The 15,028-nt window shown below is 35.7% G+C and overlaps 1 protein-coding gene across 1 annotated transcript in view; it reads right to left on the minus strand.

Moving 5' to 3' along the window:
* The window catches only part of LOC126976680 (neurexin-4), a 53,806-nt gene that overhangs the window by 34,317 nt on the left and 4,461 nt on the right, over positions 1 to 15,028 (minus strand). Inside the window, exons 4-10 of the mRNA XM_050825156.1 lie at positions 11,595 to 11,736; positions 9,667 to 9,870; positions 7,736 to 7,902; positions 6,248 to 6,424; positions 3,698 to 3,859; positions 2,988 to 3,204; positions 1,400 to 1,544 (exon numbers count right to left, since the gene is read on the minus strand). Of these exons, the coding sequence (XP_050681113.1) occupies positions 1,400 to 1,544; positions 2,988 to 3,204; positions 3,698 to 3,859; positions 6,248 to 6,424; positions 7,736 to 7,902; positions 9,667 to 9,870; positions 11,595 to 11,736 (1,214 nt within the window). The remainder of the gene's footprint in view (positions 1 to 1,399; positions 1,545 to 2,987; positions 3,205 to 3,697; positions 3,860 to 6,247; positions 6,425 to 7,735; positions 7,903 to 9,666; positions 9,871 to 11,594; positions 11,737 to 15,028) is intronic.

A 15,028-nucleotide genomic window follows, 5' to 3' on the forward strand; every position in this document is an offset into this window, starting at 1 on the left:
AACTCTGTGCTAACATGAAACCGGGTCTATTAGTATTACATAGAGATTGCCGAGATTAGTAGACTCTTAAACCTCTTTGGTAGTTTGAAGTCAGGACCACAAATAGATCGATTTTGATATAATATGTTGCGAGTATCACTAAAAATATTGGATGTTCATAATTTTAGTCGAATTTAATTAAATTAATGACATTCCTCGAGAATCACGTATAGCATAAGTGGTTGCTGAATGATTTAGTTTCCCGTCCGTCACTATTGATAATTCCAACCGAAATTATCAATGGTTATAAGAAATGGAATGACGGAACGCACTAAACAATCTAATTATATATAATATGTATTACTTGTGAGATACATCGTGTTTTAATAAAGAAAAGTGTGTGTGTGTACTTACTTCTTCGGTCTAACAAAGCAAAAATCCTTAAAATTATTTATTCCTCGTGCTATTCTACGTAGCAATATTGTAAAAATCTTGCAATGATGGCTTAATTATTAAATAACGAATACGGCTCTACGGGCTTGAACCCTTTGCCTATCCTAATAATGGACGAAGAAACCAAAACAAAAATAACGAATTTCGCAAACGTTAAAAAATTTTAGGAACCAACTTCACTCTGTTACTTTATTGTTACAGTGATGCGCTAAAATTTCACTTTCATAATTTTTTCATAGCGCGCCTAAAGAAGTATAACTTCAAAAAAAAGATACCCTCCTTTTCATTTGATGGCCAAATTAATCTATTAATTTAAAATATTTTCAATATTTTATGGACACTATAAAGCTGTTATAATTTTAATTGTGTAATAACTTAATACAGAAGGACCATTTTGTAAGGACTAAATAAATTGAAAGACAGATCTCACAACATTTTACGGTAAAAGAACCGAGTCGCATGACTTTTTTTATTTACAAGTTATGTTTTTGATGGCTAGATGTATTTTCATCTAATATATAAAATTCTCATGTCGCTGTGTTTGTAGTTAAACTCCTTCGAAACGGCCTGACCGATTCTCATGAAATTTTGAGTGCATATTGGGTAGGTCTGAGAATCGGACAACATCTATTTTTCATCTCACTAAATGTTAGGGGTGGTCCACGCCAAATTCAATTTTTATTTTTTTGACATTTTATTTTAATTTGTTTGATTATGGGTTAGATTAAAAAATACATACAACTTCAAATTTTCACCCATCTACGATCAACAGGTACTTTTGTATCGCGATTTCAATATCGGCAATACAACGTTTTCTGGGTCAGCTAGTTTACTATATATGTCTACTAATTCTGTATAAACCATTTGGTTAATGCTAATTTGGACAGGCCAAGTCTGTGTATGACACATCAGCAAGTACAGATCAAATCAATCGTGTTTTATTTAATTGGCCCACATTGGACACTACCTGTCGATCATGTGGCAGGCGTCAAACACCACCTCGTCGGGGCAGCAGTACTCGTCCCGCTTCCAGTCGGTGGGCAGCCGGTAGTTGCCGTCCACCGCGATCCGTCGCATACAGCCCACGAACCCGCGCGGGGGAGTCTTACCGCCTTTATTGGATTTTAAAAAAAAGTTTTAAAATAACATATTTTTTAATTTAAGATTGAGCCAATATAGATCAGAAATAATAATATTGTGATGTTCATAATTTTCATAACATTATAATTACAGTTAGTGGACAGGTTGTTTCATTTTCTTAACCGATTGAAATGTAATAAAAACTCAATGTTGCGGGGTGTAAGCTTGTCAGTAAAAACATTCATAATTGAATCCATCAAATTCGTTGAGCCATTTCTGAGGGAAAATTCTAATAACATGTTTTTAGGATCATGGTACGGTACATAAGTACCATAACATGTAAAAACTGTTCTTTTGTAAAAATATGTAATATATGTACAGACATGATACGTACGATTTTATGATGAAGATTACGATGATATTTTATGTATAGATTTATACATTAAAAATCATACTATAATATACTCCGTCTGCCTGGTATTCTCTTCCCATCACTGACCTGTCTGACCAAATTTTTTGTGCCTATTTAAAGCACCACTCGCGAGCGTCCAGAGAACAAATTTTGACGTAAAATACAAATGGCTGCGAGAGAAACGTAAAATACTTTGAGGATTTTTGCATTTTGAATTAATTTCGGTCTTTTCCGTTTTATTTATACTTCAGGAATCAACTTAATAAAGTACCCATTTTTTTTTGTAAATAGTTTCCTATTGATGATTTTTTAGCTGCGGTTGTCATTGCTAGTTTTAATACCGCAGACTCTCGCTATTGCCAACAGCGCCAAAATGGGGAATATCAAACAGGCACAAAAGCACGTTGACAGCCGCCAGTCCAGTGGTAAATAGTAGAAGTTAGTGCTTTTCACGATGGCTTAAACTACATCACGATATAACATATGTCAACTGACAGCTCGCTACTTTATTGCTGTTGTCGTATCGCTTACATTTATAGCAAGTCTATAGCGTTGTATCACTCGAAAATAGTTTGAGAACAGTCATCGCAACTGACGTATTCTTAGTCCAATCACGAGACCCAGCTGTCACGGGAATAGAATGATAGGCGGAGTATATTACTATATTACCACGTTAAAAATAATAATTATTATGCAATGTGGCTTAAATAAAATATTTGTAAACCCAAGTAAATTGCTACCAGTGGGAGGCTCCTTTGCACAGGAAGCCGGCTAGATTATGGGTACCACAACGGCGCCTATTTCTGCCGTGAAGCAGTAATGCGTAAACATTACTGTGTTTCGGTCTGAAGGGCGCCGTAGCTAGTGAAATTACTGGGCAAATGAGAATCTTATATCTCAAGGTGACGAGTGCAATTGTAGTGCCGCTCAGAATTATTGAGTTTTTCAAGAATCCTGAGCAGCATTGCATTGTAATGGGCAGTACGCATCAATTACTATCAGCTGAACGTCCTGCTCGCCTCGTCCCTTATTTTCAAAAAAAAATATAATAAAAGGACCTCACCAGCTATGTAGTAGCTGGCTCCAGTAAAGAACCGCAGCTTCTTGGTGGTCCGCACGGGGCGGAAGTCCAGAGATAGCGTGAGCGTGTCAGGTGCCATGGTCAGCATCAGCACGTGCCAGCGTCCGTCGTTGTACTGCTCCGCATAGTTGTCCAGGCGCACCTTGGGCGAGCCCTCCGTGAATAACTCCACCTTCACTTTACCCTCCTCCAGATACACCTACAACAAGCACAGTAGACATATGTACGGAAACTACCTACAAACGTTCGAAACGACACACGTCAAGACGATACGAGTGTCACGTTATTTGTTTCCGCGATCTTTTTAAAAATGTCAGCGTATTATACGGCTTTTTGAACTAGGCTCCTTAAACACTCCGGTTTTTGTTTTTTTAACTACAAAGTAGTATAGTATATAAGAATGATTTATTGTTACATTATTATTATAAATTGGTAGGGAAATCGATTATAATAAATTCGAGAACATAATTCACAATGTGAAACTAAGATGGCCGCTGCAATATTTATTATCAATTTTTTTATGAGTGTAGTTTGGTTTTCGATGATGTTTTTTTATATTTATTCATTTTGTACAAAAAATTGTTACCTACATGTGTTTTGTCACGGTTTTGAAACTGGTGTTGAAACCAATACCAGCTAGTGCTGTCAATAATAAATAACACATTGCTGATTAAGTTTATATTGACGCCCACCTTAACATAGCCGTCGGTCTTGAACTTGTGATAGATCAGGAGGCCGTGCTGCTCGTAGGTGCGGAACTCCAGTGAGACGTTGAGAGAGGTGCCCCCGGAGTAGCCTCGCAGCTTGGCATACGAGCTCTCCTTCAGGAAGGTCACGGGCACCACCGGTGGCTCCTGCGAACATACACAATTTATTATTAGAAAATCATTCTGCTAACAACTAAGTAAACTTTATCAGTGTTAGTAAAAAAAAGTTGAACACTTGTTTTATAAAATATTCTTTTATTACAAATCCGTTAGCGTCGATCTTTAGACGTCGCTCAAATAGTTAGGGCCAGGCCACAACACTGCGTTGCGGCGTCGTATTGTGCGAAAAAAAATTGAACGCACAATGTATATCCGGGGCTGGGGCCAGAAAGATTAAAAAATATCATCTATACGACCAACGTTTTTGAAAAACAATTCTCAACATAAAACAACTTCAAGTCTTGACGGTGAGGAAATAAGACCAAGCACTTCAACAGCACAGTCGTAGATTTTAACGATGCGATGCCACAACGCAGTGTTCTGGCCGGGCCCTTAGACACTGTTTAACAAAACACGTGTCTAGAAGCCTTGTTAAATTTTTTTTCGTAATAACACCGTAATTTTTTGCAGAAAACATAGAGACAATAAATATGTCTCCAAAAAAAATATGTTATGATTAAACTATCATCCACATACCACATGTACACATAAAATAATCATATAAACTAAGTAATAAAATAAATAAATAAAATAAATTTGAAAACAAAATTTATGAACGATGGGGGACTCAAACGCATTGCGGGTTCCGTGCATGCGCTCTTTCCACTGAGCCATCCAAATGACGTATCGTTCATAAATATTGATATGTGTTATTCAATTGTTAAGTTGTGGCTTCATCTATAGGATCTAATTTACAGTTGATAACCTGCTCAACCCCAATATTTGCATATTAGGAAATTAACACGAGATATCGCACTTTCAAATCAAAACGCATCGTTCATAAATTTTGTTTTCAAATTTAATTGTTTATTAATCCGAGGAGTGGAATCACTTTAAAAAATAACAAATTATTTAAATTAATACATATTATAAAAACTTTTAAATTAATACATATTATGAAAATGTTTCATAATTATTATTCAAACAGCAACATGTGCAATCTTTTCGATCTTCATATATTTATTTTAATGAAATGAAATGAAATGAAATGAAATGAAATGAAATGAAATGAAATGAAATGAAATTTATTTGCAGGAAACATTGTACTTAAGGTGTTAACAATATAATGGATAATCCAATATGTTTCGTCAATTGACATGCAAAATATGTTACAAAATTGTCTAAACACTAATCGTACTGTTATATTGAAACATGTCGGATTTCACAATGATATCAATAATATTTATAAAATGAAATTTTAATACTTATATAATATTATAATATGAGACGTAAATAACTTAATAATTCATTTAGTACCTATGTATAATATTAACAAATTCAATGTCATAAAAGTATATTAATTTACATATATTATTATCAAATAGACTAATTCATTTTGTATTGAAAAATTCATTTAAACTATAGAAGCACTTATTTGTTAACCACTGATGCAGTCTTCTTTTAAAAACTTTGAACGGTAAATCTTTCAATTCATTGGGCAATTTATTATATATATACACATTTACATTATCTTACTGATGCGTAAAGTTCTTAATATGCTGAAATATCTCTTGAAGCAGCTTTACCAGTCTTTAGTACTGTTAAATATTCAGAACCGATTCTTTTGCCATTAACAAAATTGATTCATGACTCATATGGTTATAATTTTTTTTAAATGATAAAAACAGGCTTACATTTGCAAGAAAAATCTATTTTGTATGATAATTAGGGACGAGACCCATTACAATGCAGTGCCGCTCAGGATTCTTGAAAAAACCCAAAAATTCTGAACGGCACTACAATTGTGCTCGTCACCTTGAGACATAAGAAGTTAAGTCTCATTTGCCCAGTAATTTCACTAGCTACTGCATCATCTAGCCGGCATCCTGTGCAAAGGAGCCTCCCACTGGTAAAATTGATTGTATGACAATTGGTGTCAGTGTCTAATAAAACGATAAGTTATTAGGAAATGTATGTTCAAGCTAATTTCGACCTACTTGTTTACTTTGACTGTTAGAAATGACATTAAGGTGGGACACGATTAAATTCTGTCGATAGTACATTGCCTTACTGTTGTTTTCAATAACCGATCTATCCTTAGTTTAACTTACTAGTGGTAGACAAATCTATCCTTTTACGCTTACTTACATTTCAATAACCTATCGACAGATAGCATTTGACTATTACTAATAACAAACTATATTGGACATAACTATGCATATATAAGATTCTGTCATTCAACAGTGATAGCAATGTAGCCGTAAGTCAGTGTGAAAATAGCTGGCCAGCTAAAATTTTTTTAATCTTTAAACAGCTATGATATAATTTTTCTTCGGTACTAAAATGTTATGCATAGCAGCTGGACATAGTACATACGGGACAGGTATACAGTGTGTTGACTTTCTGATACTTGAAGGGTTCCCCGGTATCATAGCCCTCCTTCAGCTTCGAGATCACATTGGTCGCATTCAAGTACATGTTCTCCACACACCCTGTGAAGTTCTGAGTGACTACCAGACCTTCCTGGAAGTTTGGCACTCCTCCGATGTAGAACTGTGGACAGAATTTAAAAAAAAAAGGTCAATCCAACTTCCTTTAACCTAATAGAAAAGTCTCGCGCCTAACTTTCTTGCGCCTTGTAGCCCAGTATGGCCTACAGGTAACCAGAGAGATAGGAGACCATCGAACAAATAAACAACTGATCTTAATACTTTTAAAGCAAGAAACGAAAATTATTGGGTAGAAATAATACTACGAAAAGACGAAAATCCAGTGAGCATTGCTAGTGTTTAGGATTGGAATAAGTCATACCTGGACATACCAGGAAAACAAGTTCGTTCCATTATTTCGTTTTGCTCAGGCTATGGTCTCCTATTTTACGTCGTGTGCGACGTCTCTTTACGCCTTACTCTGCGTCACAATGCTCATTATATAAATGTACTGCAGTGGTCTCTTTCACAAGTTGATGCTGGCGTGTTGACGCCGTACGCGGCATCCGAACACCGTGCGCCGCGTCTCTAGTCATTTCGAACCATTGCACAACCAGTGAAGGTCGTCGCTCGCGTCAGATAAAATGATGAGGTTTGATAAAGGAAAAGACGAGTTGTTGATTGAATCAGTAAAATCTTATAATGCAGTGTATGTTAAAAATGACTCATAAAAACAATATTTATAAGCATCAAATAAAAACACTACACACGAGTATAATTATATATAGGGAAAAGAGATCCCTCTCGACGCATTATGAGCTGTCTATTTTAAAACTAGCGCAATCTGGAGATTGGCCCCGAAAATAACTATATATAAGCTCGAAATTTTAAAATTCATTTTTAATGTTGTGACGCAATTAAGTAACTAACTCTACTTATTAATGTAGGTATTGCAATTTTTACCATGTTGAAATTGCGCGCAGAGTTAGTTATTTAATTTTGCCATAACATAGAACACAAAGGATAGATTAGTGTAATTATGCAAAATGAAACACGAAAGCTACATACATGCGCTAACGCTAGAAGTAGCCGCCATTTTTAGACCAGTGGGCAGTGACACAAATAAAGAAAAGTTGAGAGGTTTCAAAGCGAGTGACAGCTGACAAAGCTTTCATTTTCGGGCCAACTAACAGATGGCACTACAGTCGTCTGAAAACGTCACTTTAAGGCGTCTGTCCCACCCCTGGTAGCCACTGAACTACCTGCGTCACGCCAGACGTATTGACCGACGATGCTGTGCGTTGCGTCCAGTCGTTGGAAGCCACGGAATTGAACGTTGACGCTAACGCCAGACGCCGCATACGGCATAAAATAGGAGACCATAGCCTCACTAAAGAGAGTTACGACGCATACGTAATGATACGGTAGTACTCACAGCTCTGTTCAGGTTGAGCCGCGAGAACTCCCCGCGGATGCGGCCCTGCACCACGACCCGGTCCACGGAGAAGATCAGGTCGCGCCGGTTGCGGGAGACCACCACGTCGTGCCACACATTGTCGTCCAGGAGACTGCCCACCGATAGGGACGTGGACGTTCCGGAACCTATGACCATGGAAACACCAGGTATTAGTGAGCCACGCAGCAGGACAGCTATAAACTAAATTCATCCGCCTATGTATAGCAACATTGGGACATATAAACAATTTGTTTTTATCGCTCATTGTTTAGCATTTGTATTTATTTATTCTTTGCAATTTTTTCCCCTGTATTCCTTATTACTTTTCTTTCACTTGAGTGTTTTTTTTCTTTTTCATATGTAAATTCTACATGTGGAAACTTGTAATTAGCTTATATTCTTCCTCTGTATTTAATGACTAATTTCTTTAATTTAGGCTGTACGTTTTCTTTTAAAATAAAAAATTTTAAATTAAAGATATTTTGTTTTAAAGTGATAACCCTCATTTCTGGGATTAATTACACAAATTAAAATTTGAAAACACAATTTATGAACGATGCGGGACTCGAACGCACGCCCTCTCGCGTTCCGTGCGAGCGCTCTTCCAGCGAGCCAACCGTTCGGGTGACGTAAAGTTCATAAATTTTGATATGTCTTGATATGATTCAGAGATATAGCATAAAAAAGCAAGTTTGATTGTTATTATCTATGGCATGACCTAAAAAGCAATGGTCATTCATTCTGTTTACTCATATTTTTGTATGAAAAATGTAATAAAAAACAAAACACACATAGAAATACAATCTTAATATGTGTTTTATTTTATAAGTAATATTGATGCAGTATGATACCGGTGCCTATGAGTTTAAACTAATGGTAGACTAAAATTTATTGAAGTAAGCGTTATTTTGCGGAAATTCATAACTATCCAAGTGCCTTCTTCAGTGTGATACGTTGACTCGCCAAATTCTGGCATGAGACTCACTCAGAATTTGGCGAGTCAACATCTCCTGAGGATGCCTCGTGTAGGGGCGAAACACGTTTCAAATTGATTGACGATGAATCTTAGAAGAAATTACACTCATGAAAGCTCCCAATTTTCGAATAATAGTAGAATATCTATGGCCGAGTGGGGTAACAAAATTTCATTTTCCAGCGTACTAAAATACTTTCAATAAGCTAAGGCTTCAATAAATAGATGCCTAAGTAGGCAATATATCATATTATACTAGCTGACCCGACAGACGTTGTTCTGTGCATAATAAATGTGATACTGTTTTTTTATGAATTTGTCAATTTCATAACACAAAGAAATATTTTGTAAAAATATGCTCCCTGTCAATGACGTTCTATATTATGTATAAAACGTCATTACTCCCTGTTGTTAACTGTAATGAAATTGTTTCACAGCAGAACTGTCAAACCGTGCGTCAATAAATTCTCTCACAGAAAATATGTCCATACAAAACAAATATTGGAAATAAAAATAATTATGGGTCCCAAATCGAAATAAAAAGTATCCTATCTCTCAAGTTGGACTAAACTGCACTACATGAAGTAATCTCCATTTAAATCCGTTCATTATTAGGAGTCCCTCGCGGACAAACAACGTGTCACGTAATTTAAATATATTACACACTATTTATTATATCATATTTGCCCCAAACTAGGCATAGCCTTTACTATGGGTACAAAGGCATCAATAAATTTAATACAATATACTTACTTAAACACACATACACATAAACATCCATGACTCGGAAACAAACAGTCATATTCATCATATAAATGATTACACCTACCGGGATTCGAACCCGGGACCTCTAGCTTAGTATTCAGGGTCACTAACCATACGGCTGTATGGGTCGTCAATGACGGTATTACTCATAAATTCGTGGTTAAATTCCTACCCAGATCCATGTTGAGCACGAGTCGGTTGTCTCTGAGTTGCAGCGCGATGTAGTCTCCCTGCGTGCCGCGCGAGTACATGAGAGCCCCGGAAGCCACACTCGTCTTAAACCTGAAGCGGATCATCTCTCGAGAGGCCGACACGGGGTCGCGGAGCAGGTCCACTTTCACGAGGGAGCTGCCGTTGAAGAACAATGTGTCGGCGACTGGAAGAAACAACAAAATGAAATATGCTTGCGAAATGTTTGCTATTTTTAAGGTTTTAAACATATACGATACCTTGGTATCAGAATAGACTCATAATTCCCTTCTGTAGAACTGCATTTTTTAGTAGAAATTTTTACAGCATGCATGAATTGAAAGATTTACCTTTCAAGGTTTTAAAAGAAGACTGCATCTGTGATTAATATATTTTTTTTTAAACCATTTATTTCTGATACAACATTACAAAGCGATGTCGGCAGTAATTCTCGTGTTTCGCAAATTATCAAATCAATATTATGTTTTTGTGTGTGACAATTTAAAAGTCCCTACCAGTATTTCTTAAGTCTATTTATTATGGACATTGTGCTACGTAGAACTTTCGCAATAAGTTTTTCACCTGATTTTTTGTTTTACAATTCGACAATTGTGACGCTATATGGGTAGTTAATTCATTTATTAATGTAGGTATTACCCATTGCATGCTACGCATACCTACCGTAATAATTACATATTTTAGGTACCACTAGCTTGTTTTTGTTAGATAGCCGAGTTGAGTAGGTATGCACTCTCAATAAGTAATTCTATAGTATAAATGAATTTTTAAATACAAAATTGAATTATTATTGTGAATTAGTCTATTTGATAATTTGGTAACATTATACATAGGTACTAAATGAATTATTAAATTATTTACGTCTTATTTTATAATATTTTTAATTTTACAAATATTAATAATAGCACTGTGAAATCCGACATGTTTCAGTATAACAATAGTGTGTTGGTATTTAGACAATTTTATAACATAATATTTTGCATATCAATTGACGAAACATATTGGACAATAATATTATGTTAACATCTTAAGTACAATGTTTCTTGCAAATAAATTTCATTTCATTTCAATAGTTTCCGAAGTTTTGTTTAAATTGTTCGATCTGTTTTACCATTTACATGTGCCAAACACATGAGTGTTTGCACAAGCAAGAGCTTAAATTTCTTTGTAAAGTGTAGATATCAAGAGTTTTCGCGTGCCTGCTACACATTGAACCTACCTCTGCGGCTATCAAATTAAATTAAATTTCAAAGCAGACGGAAATCATAAAAATCATCAAAACAGAAGAAATCAGCTGCAAGACCAGAGTATGGTAATAATAAAAAATTTGTTAGTTAAGTCCACAAATTCTTATACAGATACCCTTCTACCGATTTTGGAAATAGACGAAAACTAGGAAAAAATCTTACACACATCTTTTCACCCTACAAAAATATTTGAATGCATGCACAAATAGAATGAGAGATTATAAAATTTTGGAGATATTATACGTCTAAAACAAACAACAGTAGAATACACAAATATTAAAACTGTCATCTTTGATAAGGCAAAATTAAATAAACCTTATAACCTGGGGTTTCGTGATATAATGTTACAAATATTATCTTCGACCCTACGGTTTTTACCAGTGGGAGGCGCCTTTGCACATTAATCTATATCTAGATTATAGGTACAACATCGGCACCTATTTCTGCCGTGAAGCAGTAGTGTGTAAGCATTATTGTGTTTCGATCTGAAGGGCGACGTAGCTATTGAAATTACTGGGCAAATGAGACTTAACGTTTTATGTCTTAAGGTGACGAGCGCAATTGTGGTGCCACTCATAATTTTACAGTGAACGTCCGATACGAGCATCTCATCCCTTATTGTCATAAAAAAAACATATCAACTCACCATAATCACAGCCATAGAGTTCCACTCTCATGGAGATCTTGTCTCGCCAGCGCATGGGGTTGATGCGGATGTACTGCGCTATGATGGGAACCTCGAATTCATTCTTCACCACCGTATTACCATCATGGTTGCCGTTGAACATCTACACATCACGCAAAAAGCCTTGTTAGATCCAATAAATTATTATAAAGAAAATTGCTAATAGCAGATTTCTAAAGCATCCATCCACACATTTTTTATGGAGGAGGATGATTGGATGAACGTATGGATTATCAAAAACCCTAGAGGATTCATAGGAGCGTTTCAGAAAAATGTACGCGCTTTTTTTGAAGGCACTCATGTCGTATCGGCCTTGAAACACCTAGCAAACAATAGCTTGCATTATAAATCTACCCTTAACTATATTGTCTTGACAATTACTAGTGCGAGGCTCCTTTATACAGGATCTCGCAGGACCAATGGAGCCATTTTCTGAGGCCCAGCTACTGATTGTTGCTACACATTACTATGTGTAAGCGCAATTTGTGTTTCGGTTTCAAGAGGGCCATAGAGAGATGGTGAAACTCCTGGGCTATTGAGTCTAAAAATCTCATTTCAAGAATCTGAAGCTGCAGCGAAACGTAGCGGGCAGGGCCATCACTTACCATCAAGTTAAGAGTCTTACTCGTCTCTTTTGCTATAACAAAATCATCACATCAAATTCTAGAACTACAAGTATTACAGAATTTTACTGAAACAACATGTCTATGAACATCTGTAATGTAAAATGACGATTTAAACCATTCTCAAAAGGGTACGAAATGTAATTTTCGAATTTGAAATTAAATTTATATTATTGTACACGAAAATATTCCAAATAAGGCTTTCTTGAAATAACAGGACCCTGGGCCAAGCACAAAAATAGGGAAATTATATTTTAAAATTAATAACAGTCCCATGTGCGTTACCACCACGGGAGCATATTGTCACAGTTGTGATGATGCTGCTAAACATCATGACCATAAGTTGGTTCTTTTACCATCTGTGAGTCTGCACAAGACCTATGCTGATAGAGTCAGTAGTATTTGCAAAGGAAGGACGGCTAGATTGCGTTTCACTGTGATTCATTTGCGGATTATTATAACATACATTTAAGTAGAGTTAGTAATTCACCAAAGTTAGTTGCACCCTATCACCTCTCATTAGTTAAGCAAATTATTTTAAAACAAAATCTACTTAAGTCACATGTGCATATATTATCCATTTTCTAAGTAATTAAGTCTGGTTCGCTGGTGAAAAAGTTCGTCAATCTTTTACTCGCACGCGTGTTACGCGTGGAACACCCATGTCAATCATTTTATTTTTTACTGTTGTACACACTGCAGGACACGTAGCACGTAGTAGCGACATTTCACTTAAATCTTTAAAATAGAACACATAACAAAAAACACTTCTGAATTGTGCTGTTGCGACAATTTTTGTTTATAATAATGTGTTCTGCAAATTCGTAAGTACATTAATTTATTCTCTCATCAATAGTTTTTGCAGCGCACGCGATGTTTTAGTAATTCCTAATTTTTTGAAAATAAATATGTCACCCGGGGATAGTGTAACTTCCCAACAGTGAAAGATTTTTCAAATCAGTTCAATAGTTTCGGAGCTTATTCAATGCAAACAAACAAACAATCAAATATTTCCTCTTTATAATATTAGTATAGAAGTATAGATTAGCACCTTTCAAATCAGAATATGATACAGAAAATAATTGTGTTTGTGTTTCAAAGCAATGTAATGTAGGTACGACTATATTATTATATACGACTGCAATAGGACCAAACCTCAGCTTAGGCTCTTGCACCACTAGCAGAATAAAAGGAGCGGCACCGGTCTTTAAGGTTTTTGTTTTTTTTTTTTAATAAGAAGGGGCAACGGGCAAGAGGTTCACATTATGGGAAGTGGTAAGACAACCAACCACCATGGACATCCGAAACATCAGGAGCGAAGAGATGTGTTGCCGGTCTTTATTTTTGCTTTTGTAGTCTTAGAACGATTATAATTTGATAGCAAAGAATAATCGACTTTTTGTGTGCACATAGCATGCACTTTGGACTTAGGCACAAAGAGCATGGGGCAGAAAAATCGCCAGTCCTATCTATAGGATCTATCCTGATAAGGATAATCGAACACAATATTATATTCATTGCTATCGGTCCTTGATAAGGGTTAATTCAAAATTAATCTAACGTTTTGAAGGGATCTAAAATCACGTTTAAGGATTCCGTTGGGTTAAGGTGCATTAAACTTTTCCAAGGATCTTACTGGTTTTTTATGTCATTTGTTTTTTTTTCGCAACGACGTTTTAATACTGAGATTTCCACTCGTCCCTATTACTGATTCGCGCCTTCGGCTTAGGCCAATAACCTTGTATCGAAATGTACTTATCTCGATGTAGGTATTTAATAATTTATTAATAAACACTATGTTTGTGTTTATTAATGTTTCACAAAACAAAATTTCAACATGAATCATTATTTTCAAAACCTTATCGTGACGAACTTTTTCATCCCGCATTCAAACACAATCAATACGCTGTACAACCTTAACGAAACCGTCCTTATCGGTGACATCGCGCCAGTTCTCCCCGTTATCGGAATACTGTATCATGTACTCCGAGACATATTCCTCGGTAGCGAAGCGCCCCCTGGTGGCGACGGCACGCACCTCCCGCCGAGAGTGCAAGTTAGCTGTCAAGTGCTGGTAGTATGAGCTCTCCTTCGCAGTCCATGCTGAGGTTCCTTCACCGTTCCAATTGTTAGTAACCAGTTAATATATTAGTACTTAAATCTACATTATTATTTACATACATACGAAATAGCTATACCAACCTATTTGGAACTATAATAATAGCTATGTTATTTCTTGATACAAATAAAAAATAACCTTGTAGAAAACCAATATACTGCATTTCCATTATAAGATTTTATTATCAGTAATTAAGGTTTTATGACTAATACTGTGAAATCCCAGCGCGTTAAGAATGGGACAGACCACCATCTTAGTGACGTGAAGCACATGCACCACTTTAAAAATCACTAATCAAAAGTACCGCTAGCGAATACCAATTAATATGACAGTTCTGACGTTGATCCAACGCGCGAGGGATTTAACACATAAATTAAAAAAGAAATTTTGGGTATTGAAAATATATACATAACATTATCCATTTAAATTTACTTGGACTAACACGAAAAATTATAATATCAATTAAGAGCATTTAATTTTAATTTATATTATAGTTAAGTCAGGAAGAAAGTATTCGCATATGGTATGTATAAAGTTGTAATAGTCTATTTTACTTTACTGCCTGACTGGGTTTGAAAAAAAAATTATGAATACTTATGAAATTATGAATATGAACCTATTGCAGTAAGTCAGTAAGAGTAGCACAAAACGGA

The sequence above is a fragment of the Leptidea sinapis genome, chromosome 42, assembly GCF_905404315.1.
Source record: "Leptidea sinapis chromosome 42, ilLepSina1.1, whole genome shotgun sequence".
Classification (NCBI taxonomy): Eukaryota; Metazoa; Arthropoda; class Insecta; order Lepidoptera; family Pieridae; genus Leptidea; species Leptidea sinapis.